The sequence below is a fragment of the Ovis aries genome, chromosome 14, assembly GCF_016772045.2.
Source record: "Ovis aries strain OAR_USU_Benz2616 breed Rambouillet chromosome 14, ARS-UI_Ramb_v3.0, whole genome shotgun sequence".
Lineage (NCBI taxonomy): Eukaryota > Metazoa > Chordata > Mammalia > Artiodactyla > Bovidae > Ovis > Ovis aries.
In genome coordinates, this window is record NC_056067.1 from 38,482,988 (window position 1) to 38,497,712 (window position 14,725).

General features: G+C 41.4%; 1 protein-coding gene across 1 annotated transcript in view; it reads left to right on the forward strand.

Annotated features, from left to right (window-relative positions):
• Positions 1–14,725, forward strand: part of PMFBP1 (polyamine modulated factor 1 binding protein 1) — a 475,252-nt gene that overhangs the window by 424,392 nt on the left and 36,135 nt on the right. The window contains exon 18 of the mRNA XM_060398457.1: positions 6,095–6,250. Within this exon, the coding sequence (XP_060254440.1) occupies positions 6,095–6,250 (156 nt within the window). The remainder of the gene's footprint in view (positions 1–6,094; positions 6,251–14,725) is intronic.

A 14,725-nucleotide genomic window follows, 5' to 3' on the forward strand; every position in this document is an offset into this window, starting at 1 on the left:
ATCTGGACTGATATAGAAACAGAGTGCTCTGCTGAGTTTAATATTTCAGTCAAACTGTGTTTACATTTTCCCTGACTTGTTCCAGAAAGGACTTAAGGGGGATGTTTTTGTTAGTGTAGGGCTGTCCCACATGACTTATGCTTTCTAACAGACCTCCTACCAAGAGGTAAGCGGTTTCCAAAAGAGGTGTTTCAACTCCTTTCCTGCTAGATTACTAGTGGAAACCCTTCAGGATTCATGGAAAGTTCTGCGGGAAGAAAAAGGTCTGATATGGGTTTTCTAGAAGGGCGTTTCTTCATTCACCTGATATCTTTGGGGCACTTCGCTGTGCCAGGCATTGCTCTAGGGCCTGGGGATGAAGCAGTGAACAAAATAGACAACGATTCCTATTCTTGTGGAGCTTACTCTCTAGGGAAATAATTTATCCAAGGGTATGTTGGAGGAAATTATGTGCCAATGAGAATTGGCCTATATTCCATTGGTGGTGGATCTCTGACATAGGCCATGTGTATCCTAAGCCATATACTTATACAGGGTCCCAGTTTTTAAAGAATTTAAGACACAATAAAATATACTTAGTCTTCACTATATGAACGTAATTGGCTCCAAAATTTTTACTCACAGGCTAAACCTTGGGTAAGTGCCCATTAATTCCCATCATAAGTAAACAAAAACTGTAATGTTTTTACAGATGGAAAAGTAAACTCAGGAATCAAGTTAGTAACATCAATAGCAATGTTTGGAATTACTGTAGATAACTTTAAACTCTTTTACTGTAGAAGTAAACTATAAAAATTCCTGTATCGATGTTAACGTTTAAGATTTCATGCTTTTAAAAACATAACTCTGACTATAAACTGATATGTTTTGAACGGTAGTGAGGGCTAAGGGTGGTTTTCCATTGTTTATTGAAGACCTTTCTTTATCCTCACAAAAATAATTTCCCAGATAATAACTTTATGGTATTGTTGGTGGACTCCAGAATTACTCTGGAAACTGCCACCCAAGCTTTATTGTTCAAGTTCCAAATCCTGGGAAATGCTGCCATCTTGAATCTTTGTAATGCTCCTGGGGCCTGAGTGTGCTACTGAATCACAAGCTTCAGTTTAACATCAGCTCCCCCGGAGAAGAAGCATTAAGACTCTCTGTCAATACTTTTTAAAAAATCTTTTATTTATTTCTATTTTTTGGTTGTGCCTAGTCTTTGTTGCTGCACAGGCTTTTATCTAGTTGCAGCAAGCGGAGTCGGGGCTACTCTCTAGTTGTGGGGCACAAGTTTCTCATTGTGGTGGCTTCTCTTATTTCCGAGCACAAGTGCTGGGGCACTCAGGCTTCAGTAGTTGCCGCATGTGGGCTCAGTAGTTGAGGTGCATGGGCTTAAGTTGCCCCAGGGCATAGGAATCTTCCCAGACCAGGGGTCAAACTTGTTTCCCCTGCATTGGCAGGCACATTCTTAACCACTGGACCACCAGGCAAGTCCTGTCAATACTTTTGAAGCCTAGAACAAAATTTCTTCTCATCTTTTGAAATATAGTTCAAGAAGGCATGCTCTTAGAAAAAAGACTCACTTAATCAATACAGAAAATTTGCTTCAGTAAGTAACCTATTTTCTAATAACTATCATGAGTATAGTAGCAACTGCAGCATCAGCACTCACCACTTTGCCTGTGGTTGGTAGCTGCTGCTGCTATCACAGACCAGGTTCCAACCCCTTATAAGCAAAACTGGGTACAGGCAGACTTCATTTTATTGAGCTTCACTTGATTGCACTCTGTAGATATTATATTTTTTACAGATTGAAGATTTGTGGCAACCCTATACCAAGCAAGTCTATCAATGCCACTTTTTTTCAATAGTATTTGCTCACTTTGTGTCCCTGTGTCCCATTTTGGCATTTTGGGCAATATTTCAAACTGCTTATTGTTATATTTGTTATGGTGATCTGTGATCAGTGATCTTTATTACTTTTGCAAAAAGATTGCAATTCACTAAAGGTTTAGATGATGGTTAGCATTTTTTAGCATTAAATTATTTTTAAATTAAGGTATTGCAGCCATGAAATTAAAAGACGCTTACTCCTTGGAAGGAAAGTTATGACCAACCTAAATAGTATATTGAAAAGCAGAGATATTACTTTGCCAACAAAGGTCCGTCTAGTCAAGGCTATGGTTTTTCCAGTGGTCAGGTATGGATGTGAGAGTTGGACTTTGAAGAAAGCTGAGCACTGAAGAATTGATGCTTTTGAACTGTGGTGTTGAAGAAGACTCTTGAGAGTCCCCTGGACTGCGAGGAGATCCAACCAGTCTATCCTAAAGGAGATCAGTCCTGGGTGTTCATTGGAAGGACTGATGCTGAAGCTGAAACTCCAATACTTTGGCCACCTCATGCAGAGTTGACTCATTGGAACAGATCCTGATGCTGGGAGGGATTGGGGGCAGGAGGAGAAGGGGACGACAGAGGATGAGATGGCTGGATGGCATCACCGACTCAATGGATGTGAGTTTGAGTGAACTCCGGGAGATGGTGATGGACAGGGAGGCCTGGCATGCTGTCATTCACGGGGTCACAAGGAGTAGGACATGACTGAGCGACTGAACTGAACTGAACTGATATACTTTTTTAAATACAATGTTTTTGCAAACTTAATAGACTACAGACTATTGTAAACATAACTTCTGTATGCACTGAGAAACCAAAAAATTTGTGTGACTTGATTTACTGTGATATTTGGTTTATCTCGGTGGTCTGGAACCATGCCCACAATATCTTCGAGGTTTGCCTGTATCTAAGTACGTGGTTTATATATGTGAAACCCATCTAGCCGTGGAGGCTTGTAATTTCAGATTGTTCATGACTTCATATTTAGAGCAGGATCAGATGGTGCCTGAGGGTCAGCATTACACTCTCAGTTCATCTTGTGTCCCAGTACTGGTTACAGAGCTCTGATTGATGAAATGTCAGATTAAATCAATTTCTACCACATATTGATACTCAAAAGGCATCTGCCTGGAATTTAGCGTTCATAAAGTAGATAGGATTAGAAATAGTGTACAGTGACCTCTGTGCATGATATTAGCAAGAAATTAAGTTTGCTGGAACCTCAGAAACACTGGCCTTTGTGGAGTTCTGAGGTGAGCACAGCCCCTACAGTACTACCTACAGTAAAAAATAATACATGGTTCATGGAAATCACCTTAGTGCTCTCCCAGCATTTTCACTCTTATTCTGGTGAATCAAAACCCTTGTGTAATTTGGCCTTTAGGAGTGAATGGTTAGGTTCTGATTTCCAAAGCAAATTTCATTTAACATTCAGCAAAATACCTTTGTTATTCAACTGGTTTAGGGCATCCTCAAAGAAGGGATTATTTATTCCAAACTTCTTGTTTTATGAACAAAGAAATTGCCTCAGAGACTCTGAGTCAGTGCTAATGTCCAAATTAGATGAGATCATGTACATTAAAGATCCAATTCTGAAGCCCTGGTGGTGCAACAGAATTGGGCTAGCCGGCCTTCTTCTCAAACTAGAAGGAGTGGGGGTTTTTTAATTGGCCTGAGAGGGTATTGAGCTTTTAACATGGAGAAGCTCACGTTGTATATCACTGGTACTTTGTTAGTGAGTCCTTGGTGTGCCCAGCTTCATACACAACAATCTGTGACATGGTCCTCACCTTAGGATGCATATATTCAGCATCCAGGCAAGAGTACAGGGCACATGGCACTTTCATAGAGCAAGCATTGTATTGTCACCTAATCTGCTCATAGATGCCAAAGAGAGAGTCCTGTAGCAATAGGGAATCCCTAGGCTCCCCCACAACTCCCCAGTGAGTCTCCATACTCTAGTCCCAGTAAGGCAGCCATGAGAAAAGGGCTTTTAAAAGCACTGGAATCAAACTGCTGCTCCTTGTCAGATCAAGGCTTTTGTTTTCTAGTTAGAGAACGGTGTCTGTACATCTTTTTTTTTTTTTTTTTTTAGCTGCTCTACACATATTCTCTTAAGAGAGTCCCTGGTAATTGTCTTAATGGTAATTACATGCTTGGGGCAGTTGACATCCACTGTTATTTTTCTAAAAGTGGGGAACAAGGGACAGGAACTGGAGAGGAAGAAGGAGAGTTTTGAGATAATGAAATCCTTTTAATGACAGAGCCACGCCGTTAACCTAATTAAACTGTAAAGTGGTAAAAAAAAAAAAAATGTCCAGGTACTAAATGGAAATGATGGAATAAATCAGCTGAGACAGCAGCACTTCTGGGAAACCTTCTGAATTCCGAATACTCTGACATTGAGGTGTCCGATTCTCGTGGTTATTTCTGCCCCCTCCCACCCCACTCCCAGCCTTGTGCAGAGGTCTCTTAAACTGACCTGTCCAGCAAGGCTTGATTTATGATGTCCATATCAGGTCTCCAGCTCCCCCTGGGAGTATGCCTTATAAAGTTCATGTATTTAAGAAGTCAGTGCAATCAGTGGGACGTGGTGGTGGAGCACTGGCTACAGGGTCAGGAGAGCTGAACTCTCCTCTGCTGACCATCTATGGGACCTTGGACACGCTCACTTGGACCACTTTGCCATTTCTGGGCATTCATGGCTTTTGTGTGCTTTTGCACCTACAACTCTCTTAGAAGAACTGCCCTTGGGCATTTGGGGTCACTTTACTCACAAGAGCAGAAAGCTAGAAGTCCTGGAGAGCTTACACTCCATGAGGCAGCCCTTAACCATTGACTGGCCGATGCTGAGGCTGACGGCCCAGCTTTCATTGCATCTAGTCAGGACAGGCTCTAAGGTGTAATTTAGACTCTGGAGTTCCCTGTGGAATTAGGCTGAAGCCATTCCCACAAAACTTCGTCTGAAACTGTGCTCTTCCTTAGTTTCTTTCTCTTCCCTGTCCTGCTTCCCCCACCTACTGGCTGATTTCTTTTGGGATTGTTTTCTTTTATAGATGCCATGAATGCTCACCTAAGAGCTTGCTCTGAGTAATTTACACAAGCAGGCACCTACTATAAAAGCACCAGCCTCAGTTCCAACATCTAAAACTCCGCGGTAGTGGTGCCTGTCCTCAGGAGTATCACAAAAAGTTTGCACAGTGATAGGACTAAAGCACTGGATAGGTTCACAGAGGGCTGCTTGCTAATTTCTTTTCACACCATTGTCACCCACAACACTGGGAGTGGAAGGTGGCATCCTATGTGACAGAGTCCCCACCCCCTTCCCACGGCTGTATGCCCCAACCCCCACCCAAGCTACTATTCCCCACATTCTCTATTTTGATCTTGATCACTAATTTCCATCTGACCTAGCAGTAATTAACAAATCTTCTTCACTTACAATCAAAGACAGGGATCTTATGCAATCAGTCCAGGGATTTTACTTTCATTCCCATTGGTATATGTCTCCAAAGAAAAGCACAAGGTTTATAGGTGTAAAAAGTGTAAAGTGTGAGTCGCTCAGTCGTGTCCAACTCTTTGCAACTCCATGACTGTAGTCTGCCAGGCTCCTTTGTCCGTGGAATTGTCCAGGCAAGAATACTGGAGTGGGTTGCCACTTCCTTCTCCAGGAGATCTTCCTGATCCAGGGATCGAACCCCAGTCTCCTGTATTGCAGACAGATTCTTTACTATCAGAGCCACCAGAGAAACCCAGGTTTGTAGGTAAGGGAAGACTAGAGTTTAGTGGGTAGAAGGGAAAGTGAAGAGACTTTTCAGAAGCCACATCAACTCCAGCACTGATTCACTAGAGCCTTGACAAGTCCATTTGACATCATCTCATCAGTGGCAGAGCCATTAATATTATAGACAGCTCACCAGGTGCCTGGAATTGTTCTAGGCACGGACTTTCTCTTGAAAGCAAGGGAAACGGCTATGATGCACCCACAGCAGTGGGTGAAGATTAATTAATGTAAATAAGTAATTGTCTGAATAATGCAGAGCACTCAGACACCTCGCAAATGGATACTGTGTAAACGTTACACAGGATGAGTAATAACAGTGAAGGGTTGATGGACAAATTTCCAGCAAACTTAAAGTCTCTGTCAACCAGTGAACGAAAGTAAGCATTTTCTTGATAGTTCATAATTGATGCTTTTGTTTTTCTGACTGCCGAGGTCGGGGAGAGAGACAGAGATGTAAGCAGTCTGAACAGCAAGCTCTTGAGCCTGCAAGCTGACATCAAGAATCTACACAATGTCTGCAAGAGACAGGGGAAGACCTTGCAGGAGAATCAGCTCTGTGTGGAGGAGGCCATGATAAACAGCAGCCACGTAAGGCATTCACCATCCACCTCCCACCTCTGCTCCCTCTGTTTCCACTTCTGCCTCCTTGGGTAGGAGAAATAATAGAAAGTTTTCCCACTGGTGATTCAAGAGCGCTTACTGAGCAAACAATGAGAGAGAACTAAACACACACACACACACACACACACACACACACACACACACACACAAATGCCATCCCTGCCCTGAGGACTTTTCAGTCTAGCTATCTTATCTCCAAGGTCATTTACATCTGAGCTCTTTTCTTTACCTGGTCTTTCACACTGAATTAGCAGCACCTGAGGTCCATTGCCCTTGGGAAAAAAAAAAAGCCAGATCACAATTATGTAGTTATGTTAAGAGAATAGCATCTTAATGGATTTTACTTTATTTATTTATTTTTTGGCCGAGTCTTGCGGCATGTGGAATCTTCGTTTCCCAACCAGAGATTACACCTGTACCCCCTGCCTTGGGAGTGTGGAGTCTTACCCTTTGGACTGCCAGGGAAGTCTCTTAATGGATTTTGGGCAAACTTCTACATCATCCATAAAAATAGCAGCCATTCCACCTGCTCTGAGGTGTCACTTCCTGTCAGTGCAGCAGGAGCTGTTTATTGCCACACCTGCAGCTCTCTGCCTATAAGCTTTACTTCTGGATACAGGAGCCCAGTCGAAGGATAAGCTGAAGTGCAGAAGAATTAATGCCCCCTAGAAGCAGCCCTAAACCAATGACTGATGGGGAGAGGGCTGATTAGCAACCCATCTCCCTTACTCTGTCTCACTGGAAATAACTCCAGGCACGTTCTTTGCTCTCTCCTGGAGTTCCTCAATGGGGCCCAGTACCAGGTGCCCACAGTGGCAACTAGGTTGGCCTCCTTTCACAATTTCCTTCCCTGCCTTGTTCATTTCTCCACTCCCATACCTGAGTTTCCTAAAATTACCTTCCACACAAGCCACTTACTCGATGCCTCGTTCCTTGTCTTAGGACTTGCTTCCAGAGGTGCCCAAGCCACGATAGTCAGTAGCACTTATCCTGAACCTGTGCGAGCAGGAAGATCTCCTGGCATGATCATCTTTCTTGAGACTCTGATTTTGAACTACCCTCCTAGGCAACTCATCAGTTGAGGCAACTTCACTTCATCCTGAGGTTTTCTCTTTTTGGAAACTCCAGCTCTAAGCTCTTTAAACCAGTCTCTAAGTTTATGCACACAAGCTGGGGAGCCAGCTGGGAGATGTTTTCCCAGAGTTTTCTAAACACTTTGGGTTTCCAAGACTTCCTAACTTGCAGTCTTCATTTCTACTTGGGGACTTGAGTTATTGGCAAACATGAGGCAGGTACTGGTTTCACAGATCTGTTGCCAGGCCTCCAAGTTAGCCTCCTAGGTGCAGTCAAGGATCTGGCCTCTCCTAATTGAGAGAGTTAGAATTAGAGTTAATTAGAACTCTGTTAAGAGCTCTCCCAGGACTTACCACTTCCCTATAGAAACCACAAATTGTTCTTCTGTGATGCCCTAAAAATTTTAGAAGCAAAGCAATTCTTTTTTTTTCAATTCTACCTTTTCTTACTGAGAACTACTGTCCTTTGGAGAAGGGCATGGCAACCCACTCCAGTATTCTTGCTTGGAAAATCCCATGGACAGAGGAGCCTGGTGGGCTATAGTCAATAGGGTCGCACAGAGTTGTACATGACTGAAGCAAACTTAGCACACAGTACTAGCCTTTCTGCAGTAAGTCACAAATACAGAAAAATTCATTGGTTTCCCTAAATGGATCCCAGGAAGGATATTACTGTAATTTTTTTCTAAATATTAACATTTTAGGTTATTTTCACCATTGCTGTTACAAGTTTATTCCCCTAGTCAGGGAAAGTCATGTGGCTTATAAATGTACCTGGCAACTTGGAGGGAGAAAGGTATTAAGTCACATTTTATTATTCTAATTGCCCAAAAGAAGGTCTAACAGCTTGAAACAAGCTTTAAAACAGGCTCTATTTTTTCCCCAGCACTTAGCACCAAATTTAAATTGCAGACTATGCATACAAATACACAATTAGATGCAGACTTACACTCATCCACTCAGAAAACCCCTGCAAGACCTGCCTGCCACAAGAAAATATAATATGGGAACAAAGGAGGAACCCAAGGCTTTCTGAAATTTTGACTAATATCTGACAAGGAGCTGGAGAAATAAGCAAGACATTTAGAACACAGTTATGAGAAAAATTAAAATATGACATCAGATGTTGTGTGTGTAGAAGAGGCAAGGTGACCTTGTAAATCAAGAATACATTGTGCCCCAAGTCCCAGGAACAGAGAGAGCTGGGCCTGAGGTAAAGCAAGTCAGATGCCTGGGGTGCAAAATGTCGGGGGCTCTCATTATTTTTTTAACTTTTATTTATTTATTTTTGGCTGCACTGGTTCTTTGTTGCTGCCCATGGGCTTCCTCTAGTGGCGGCGAGTGAGGGCTACTATTCTCGAGGTGTTCAGGCTTCTCACTGTGGTGTCTTCTCTTGTTTCAGAGCCTCAGCTCTAGGGCTCATGGGCTCAGCAGTTGTAGTACACGGGGCTCAGTTGCCCTGAGGCATGTGGAATCTTCCCAGACCAGGGATCAAACCCGTGTCCCCTGCAGTGACAGGTGGATTCTTAACCACTGGATCACCAGGGAAGTCCAAGGGCACTCGTTCTTTAGGTGCCAATCCTATATTTGCTCAGTCCTAAGTGTGAATGCCTCCTTAAGCTGTGCCCATCACTTACCTCACCCTAGTCCCAACCCCGGGACGAACCTCTCTAATGATATAAGACTAAATCAGGCTTACAGGGGAAATATCTCACATCCCACCTCAAAGATACGGAAAGAAGTTCTACCGACTGGGAAAAGATGGGGCTTTTTCTCTTAAATGAAGAAGAATCATCAAGGATTCAGTTTTCAGAGCAGTGCCAACCTGAGACAGAAACTAAAAGAGAGAATAAAATGGTTAAAAAGTATTTTGAAAAGCTGGCTTTAGGCAAAGCAGCAGGGCCTGATGATATACTTCGAAGAGTACTTAAGGAATTGGCAGGTGTTATTACATAGCTGCTAGCGATTATTTTGAGAACTCAAGAGAATAAAGAAAGTCCCTGCAGACTGAAAAAGGGTAAATGAAGTGCTCATCTTTTTCAAAAGGGAAAAAGGACAATCTCGGTAATTATAGACCTGTCAGCTTAACTTCAATATCAGGGAAAATATAGAACTTAACATCAATCAATTAGCATCAACTTGAAAACCACCAAGTATTGGGTGGAAACCAACATGACTTTTCAAAAGGTGAAATCATGCCAGGCCAATTAATTTCCTTCTGTGATCAAGTGGCCACATAGGCAAGGAGGGAGCAATAGCTATAATCTCTTTGACCACAAGGAGGGCTGAAAAGTAGTCTAAATATGAGAACAGGTTCCTACAGGTGGCCAAGTCCTCTATCTTTTAAGACAGCTGAATCCTGGACAGAAATCAATCTGAGAAACATTGGTAGACCAGATGGCCTCCAGTATCATGTCTAATTCTGAATGGTCATTTTAAGAACTAGTCTTATTTCCATAAGATTATTTCCAACTTGCTCATTTTCTCCAGATTTCGGTTTAAAGGTCAAAGCAGAATCTAATAAAATATCTGCCTTCACTTAAAAGAAATTTTTTTAACAAAAAGAAGACAAAGAAGCAGCAGGAAATGCATTATGCCTTTATGACACGGCTTCTTGGTACAAATATAAGTGAAATTCAGGCTTAATCCATAGCATGTCATTTTCTATTCATTTAGAATTAAGAAAAATAATCTTTTGAACACTTAAGGATAAATGAGTAGAAATTTAATAAGTCTCAAATAAGTCTAGGCATTTCTCCAAGTCTTTGAAATTTGATTCCTTTAAACCCATAGGTATCTACAGTGTGCAAATGTTTAAAATCCTCATCCAAGAAAACTCTAGTTTCTCTGCAGGTATGAGCAGTTCTTGGATCTTTATTGCCAGACAAGTTAGGTCAGGTGCTACCTTTGCCCTATACTGAAAAACTTTAGTGAACTCTCATCATCTGGTCCATCTATCATATTACCTCAAACCAAAATTAAACCCAGAAGATTGAACATGACCTCTGATGAAGGGATATTAACAATTCACCAATATCACTGCCAGGTTGCTAAGTTTACACTAGGAAGAGTCACTTTTTACCCACAGGAGGCTTTAAAGTCAAAAAACGATTATGAACACACCAAAGTATAGATGATATGCTTGGAGGGGAAGCCCTAAGGAAAGAGTTTGGAATTCTAGAAAAATAAACGACCCAATCAAAAAATGGGCCAAAGAACTAAATAGATATTTCTCCAAAGAGGACATACAGATGGCAAACAAACACATGAAAAGATGGCTCAACATCACTCATTATCAGAGAAATGCAAATCAAAACCACAGTGAGGTACCATTTCACGCCAGTCAGAATGGCTGCAATCGAAAAGTCTACAAGCAATAAATGCTGAAGAGGGTGTGAAGAAAAGGGAACCCTCTTACACTGTTGGTGGGAATGCAAACTAGTGCAGCCACTATGGAGAACAGTGTGGAGATTCCTTAAAAAACTGGAAATAGAACTGCCTTATGACCCAGCAATCCCACTGCTGGGCATACACACCGAGGAAACCAGAATTGAAAGAGACACGTGTACCCCAATGTTCATCGCAGCACTGTTTATAATAGCCAGGACATGGAAGCAACCTAGATGTCCATCAGCAGATGAATGGATAAGAAAGCTGTGGTACATATACACAATGGAGTATTACTCAGCTGTTAAAAAGATACATTTGAATCAGTTCTAATGAGGTGGATGAAACTGGAGCCGATTATACAGAGTGAAGTAAGCCAGAAAGAAAAACACCAATACAGTATACTAACGCATATATATGGAATTTAGAAAGATGGTAACAATAACCCTGTATGCGAGACAGCAAAAGAGACACAGATGTATAGAACAGTCTTTTGGACTCTGTGGGAGAGGGAGAGGGTGGGATGATTTGGGAGAATGGCATTGAAACCTGTATAATATCATATAAGAAACAAATCACCAGTCTAGGTTTGATGCAGGATACAGGATGCTTGGGGCTGGTGCACTGGGATGACCCAGAGGGATGGTACGGGGAGGAAGGAAGGAGGAGGGTTCAGGATGGGGAACACGTGTACACCCGTGGCAGATTGATGTTGATGTATGGCAAAACCAATACAATATTGTAAAATAATTAACCTCAAATTAAAATAAATAAATATAAATTTAAAAAAACAAAAAGTAAATAAAATGAAGCTTATTATAAAAAATAATTTAAAAATAAGCTCTAATATCATTTATGATTATCAATTAAAAATAAATGAGATTTAGCAAACAAAATCCAAAGGCATTTTAAAATAATAAATGTATCATATATATCGTAGCCAACTTTACTTATTTTAAAACTGTAGTTGTGACTCAACCATTAATATAATCCATTATTAATAAAGCTAAGAAAAATGTAAAAAATTAAAAAAATAATAAGAAGAGCATTTCTTTTATTCTTTTGGATAATGAAAAGAAAATGGGGACATGGAAATAAGGGGAGGTAGAGAAAGAATATATAATAAGGAGACTGGTCAGTTTTCAGCTGGGGCATACACATCTGGCAGTAGAGTGGCAGGTCCAAATCAACAATTGCACACAAGTACTAGAAGGACCAGAACTCCAGCCTCCTAATTTTTAGAGATCAAGCCACCTTCAACAGAGCTAAGAAAAACAGAACTGGAGCAAAATAGGTTATAGGTAGGTGCTTTACTAAAATAAGCCCTTCTGCAATAACCATACCCCAGGGGTTCACGCCTTTGCTTTAGTTCCACCCACATTAAGTGTATTTATCCATGACCGTGTCTTTCTCCAAGTAGTTCCCCACTCGAGAGTTTCACCTATATAGACTGAGGACTTGGGCTCTTGAGAACCTCCCCCATGCATGTTTGTGTTCATGCAAACATGCAAGCATGAGCGCACGCACACACACACACACATCACTCCCAAGCCCCTTCCCTCTGAACCTCATTCACAGATGGGTTGTAAGAATAGCACCATTCTTATCTTGAAAAGAATGAAAACACTTAAATTAAAACATTTATTGTAAATGTTGGCAATTGTAGCAGAGTAAATAAAAAATTCAACTTTGTTTGGCCTAGGAAAGAAGTCTCATCCACTTCCCTCTGGCCGCATACACCAAATGTTCAGGTCAAGGGCTCAGCTTGTCTTTGTCTGGAAATTCTTTTGCCTACTGACCATTGTGGTCCATTTTCGGTCTTCTCTTTCAGATTGAACTGACACATCAGCTGTTGTCTTTCTGGCTCTGAACTGGGTTGAGCCTCCCTGACCTTATCTGTGCTGCCCCTACCTACTCTCATTAGAGAAGATTTTTTCCTTTTGGGTGCCAACTCTTACTGAAGTAATCTGTTTAAATCTCCATCTCTCCAAGACTTCTTTGGTGGTTCAGCAGTTAAGATCTGTGCTTCCAGTGCAGGGTGCACCAGTTCGGTCCCTGGTCAGGGAACTAAGATCCCACATGCCATATGACACAGCCAAAAATAAAATAAAAATAAATAAAACTCCATCTCTCCAGTTACTCAGACCAAAACCATGGAATCGTTCTGCCTTGGATGACCATTATCTCCCCTCATTCCACATCTAATGCAGAAGCAAATCCTATGGAGTCTACTTTCAAACATGCATCTAAAATCCAGCCACTTCTCCCAGCTTTTACCTTGGTCCATGCTGCTGTCCCTTCTCACCTGGATTCTTGCAGCAGCCTCCTTGCTGGTCTCCCCACTTCTGTCCTTGGCTCCCTACAGTTTGTTTTCAATATAACAGCCAGTGTGTCTTTTGTGACATCTACAGGAGATCACGTGACTCCTATGCTCAGTACCCGCCAATGGCCTTTCATCTCCCTGAAAGGAAAAGTTAAGGATTTAAGGATGGCCTACATGGTCCTAAAAGACCTCTCCTCCCTTTCCTTTCTCACCTCATCTGGTACCACTCTCCCCTTACTTTCTCTGCTCCAACCTGCACAAAGTCACTCCTCAAACACCATTAGGCGCCTCCTACCTCCAGGTCTTAGCACTTGCTATTACTTCTGTCTGGAGTGTTCCTGTTGTACGTTCCCACCAGCCTTCTTCCTTAACTATCTTAACTGAGATGTCACCTTCTCGGTGTGGTCCTCCATGAGAACACTTAATTCAAAATTACAACTGTGTTCCATCTTGGCATTCCTCATCTCCCTCCTCTGCTTTATTCTCCTCCATAGCACTTTTTCCTCTTAATAAACTACACAATTTACTTCTTTAATTTGCTACCTCTCTCTCTCTCTCTCATTCCCTCTCTCTGACTCTCTCTCCCTCCACACATCTCCCCCACCAGTAGATGCAGACCTCATGAAGGCAGAAATTCTGTTTTATAAAATTCTGTATCCCCATTAACTAGTAGAGTGCTCGGCACAGAGGAGGTGTACCATAATATTTGCTGAACAGATTAATTAAATGAAAATATGACATTCACATGACAGCTGTTAATGTTCATAGCAGTATTATTCATAATAGCCAAAACCTGAAACAATCCAAATATCCATTAACTGGTGAACAGATAAACAAAATATGGTTTAGTCACACTGTTCAGCAGTAGAAATGAACAGAATACTGATTCTTGCTACAGCCTGGATGAGCCTCAAAAACATTATGCTAAGTGAAAGAAGCCAGACACAAAAAATGACATATTATACAATTCCACTTATATGAAATGTCTGAAAAGGGCAAATCCATAGAGACAGAAAGCAGATTAGTGGTTGCCTGGAGCTGGGGTAGGAATGGGAGTGACAAATGGGCATGAGGGAATTTTTGAAGTGATACAAATATTCTAAAACTGGATTGTAATAATGGTTGTACAATTCTGTAAATTTGCTACAAATCATTGAATTGTATACTTAACAGTAGTTGAATTTTAGGACATATAGAGAAGATACTGATAAAACTGTAAAAAAAAAATTTAATTTTAGAAAAGTTTGAAAGTACTCTGTTAATTGGGCCAAGGCCACAAGCTCAAATTTTGGGGAGCCAATTTTCATGTCTTTCTTTCTGTCAATACCTGGCTCTGTATGAATCTCTAATCTAGACCCTATACGAGTAGACATGACCCCTGACCTTCAGAAATTTATGGTCTAATTAAAAGATAAGATGCACAGAGATCATTACAATGCAAGGCAGAATGTGAAATGCCACATTAAGGACATGCCCAGAAAGTCTATGGTATTGGTGCAAATACAGCTTTGCAGGGAAAACAAGAAAGAAAGCAGTATTTGGACAGGGTTTTAAACAATGAATAGGAAGACAATACACAGAGGAAGGAACTAAAGGATGCCTACAAGCCATCTTCTTCATCCACCTCTCCTTCACAAGTCACCATGTTACCAAAAGTGG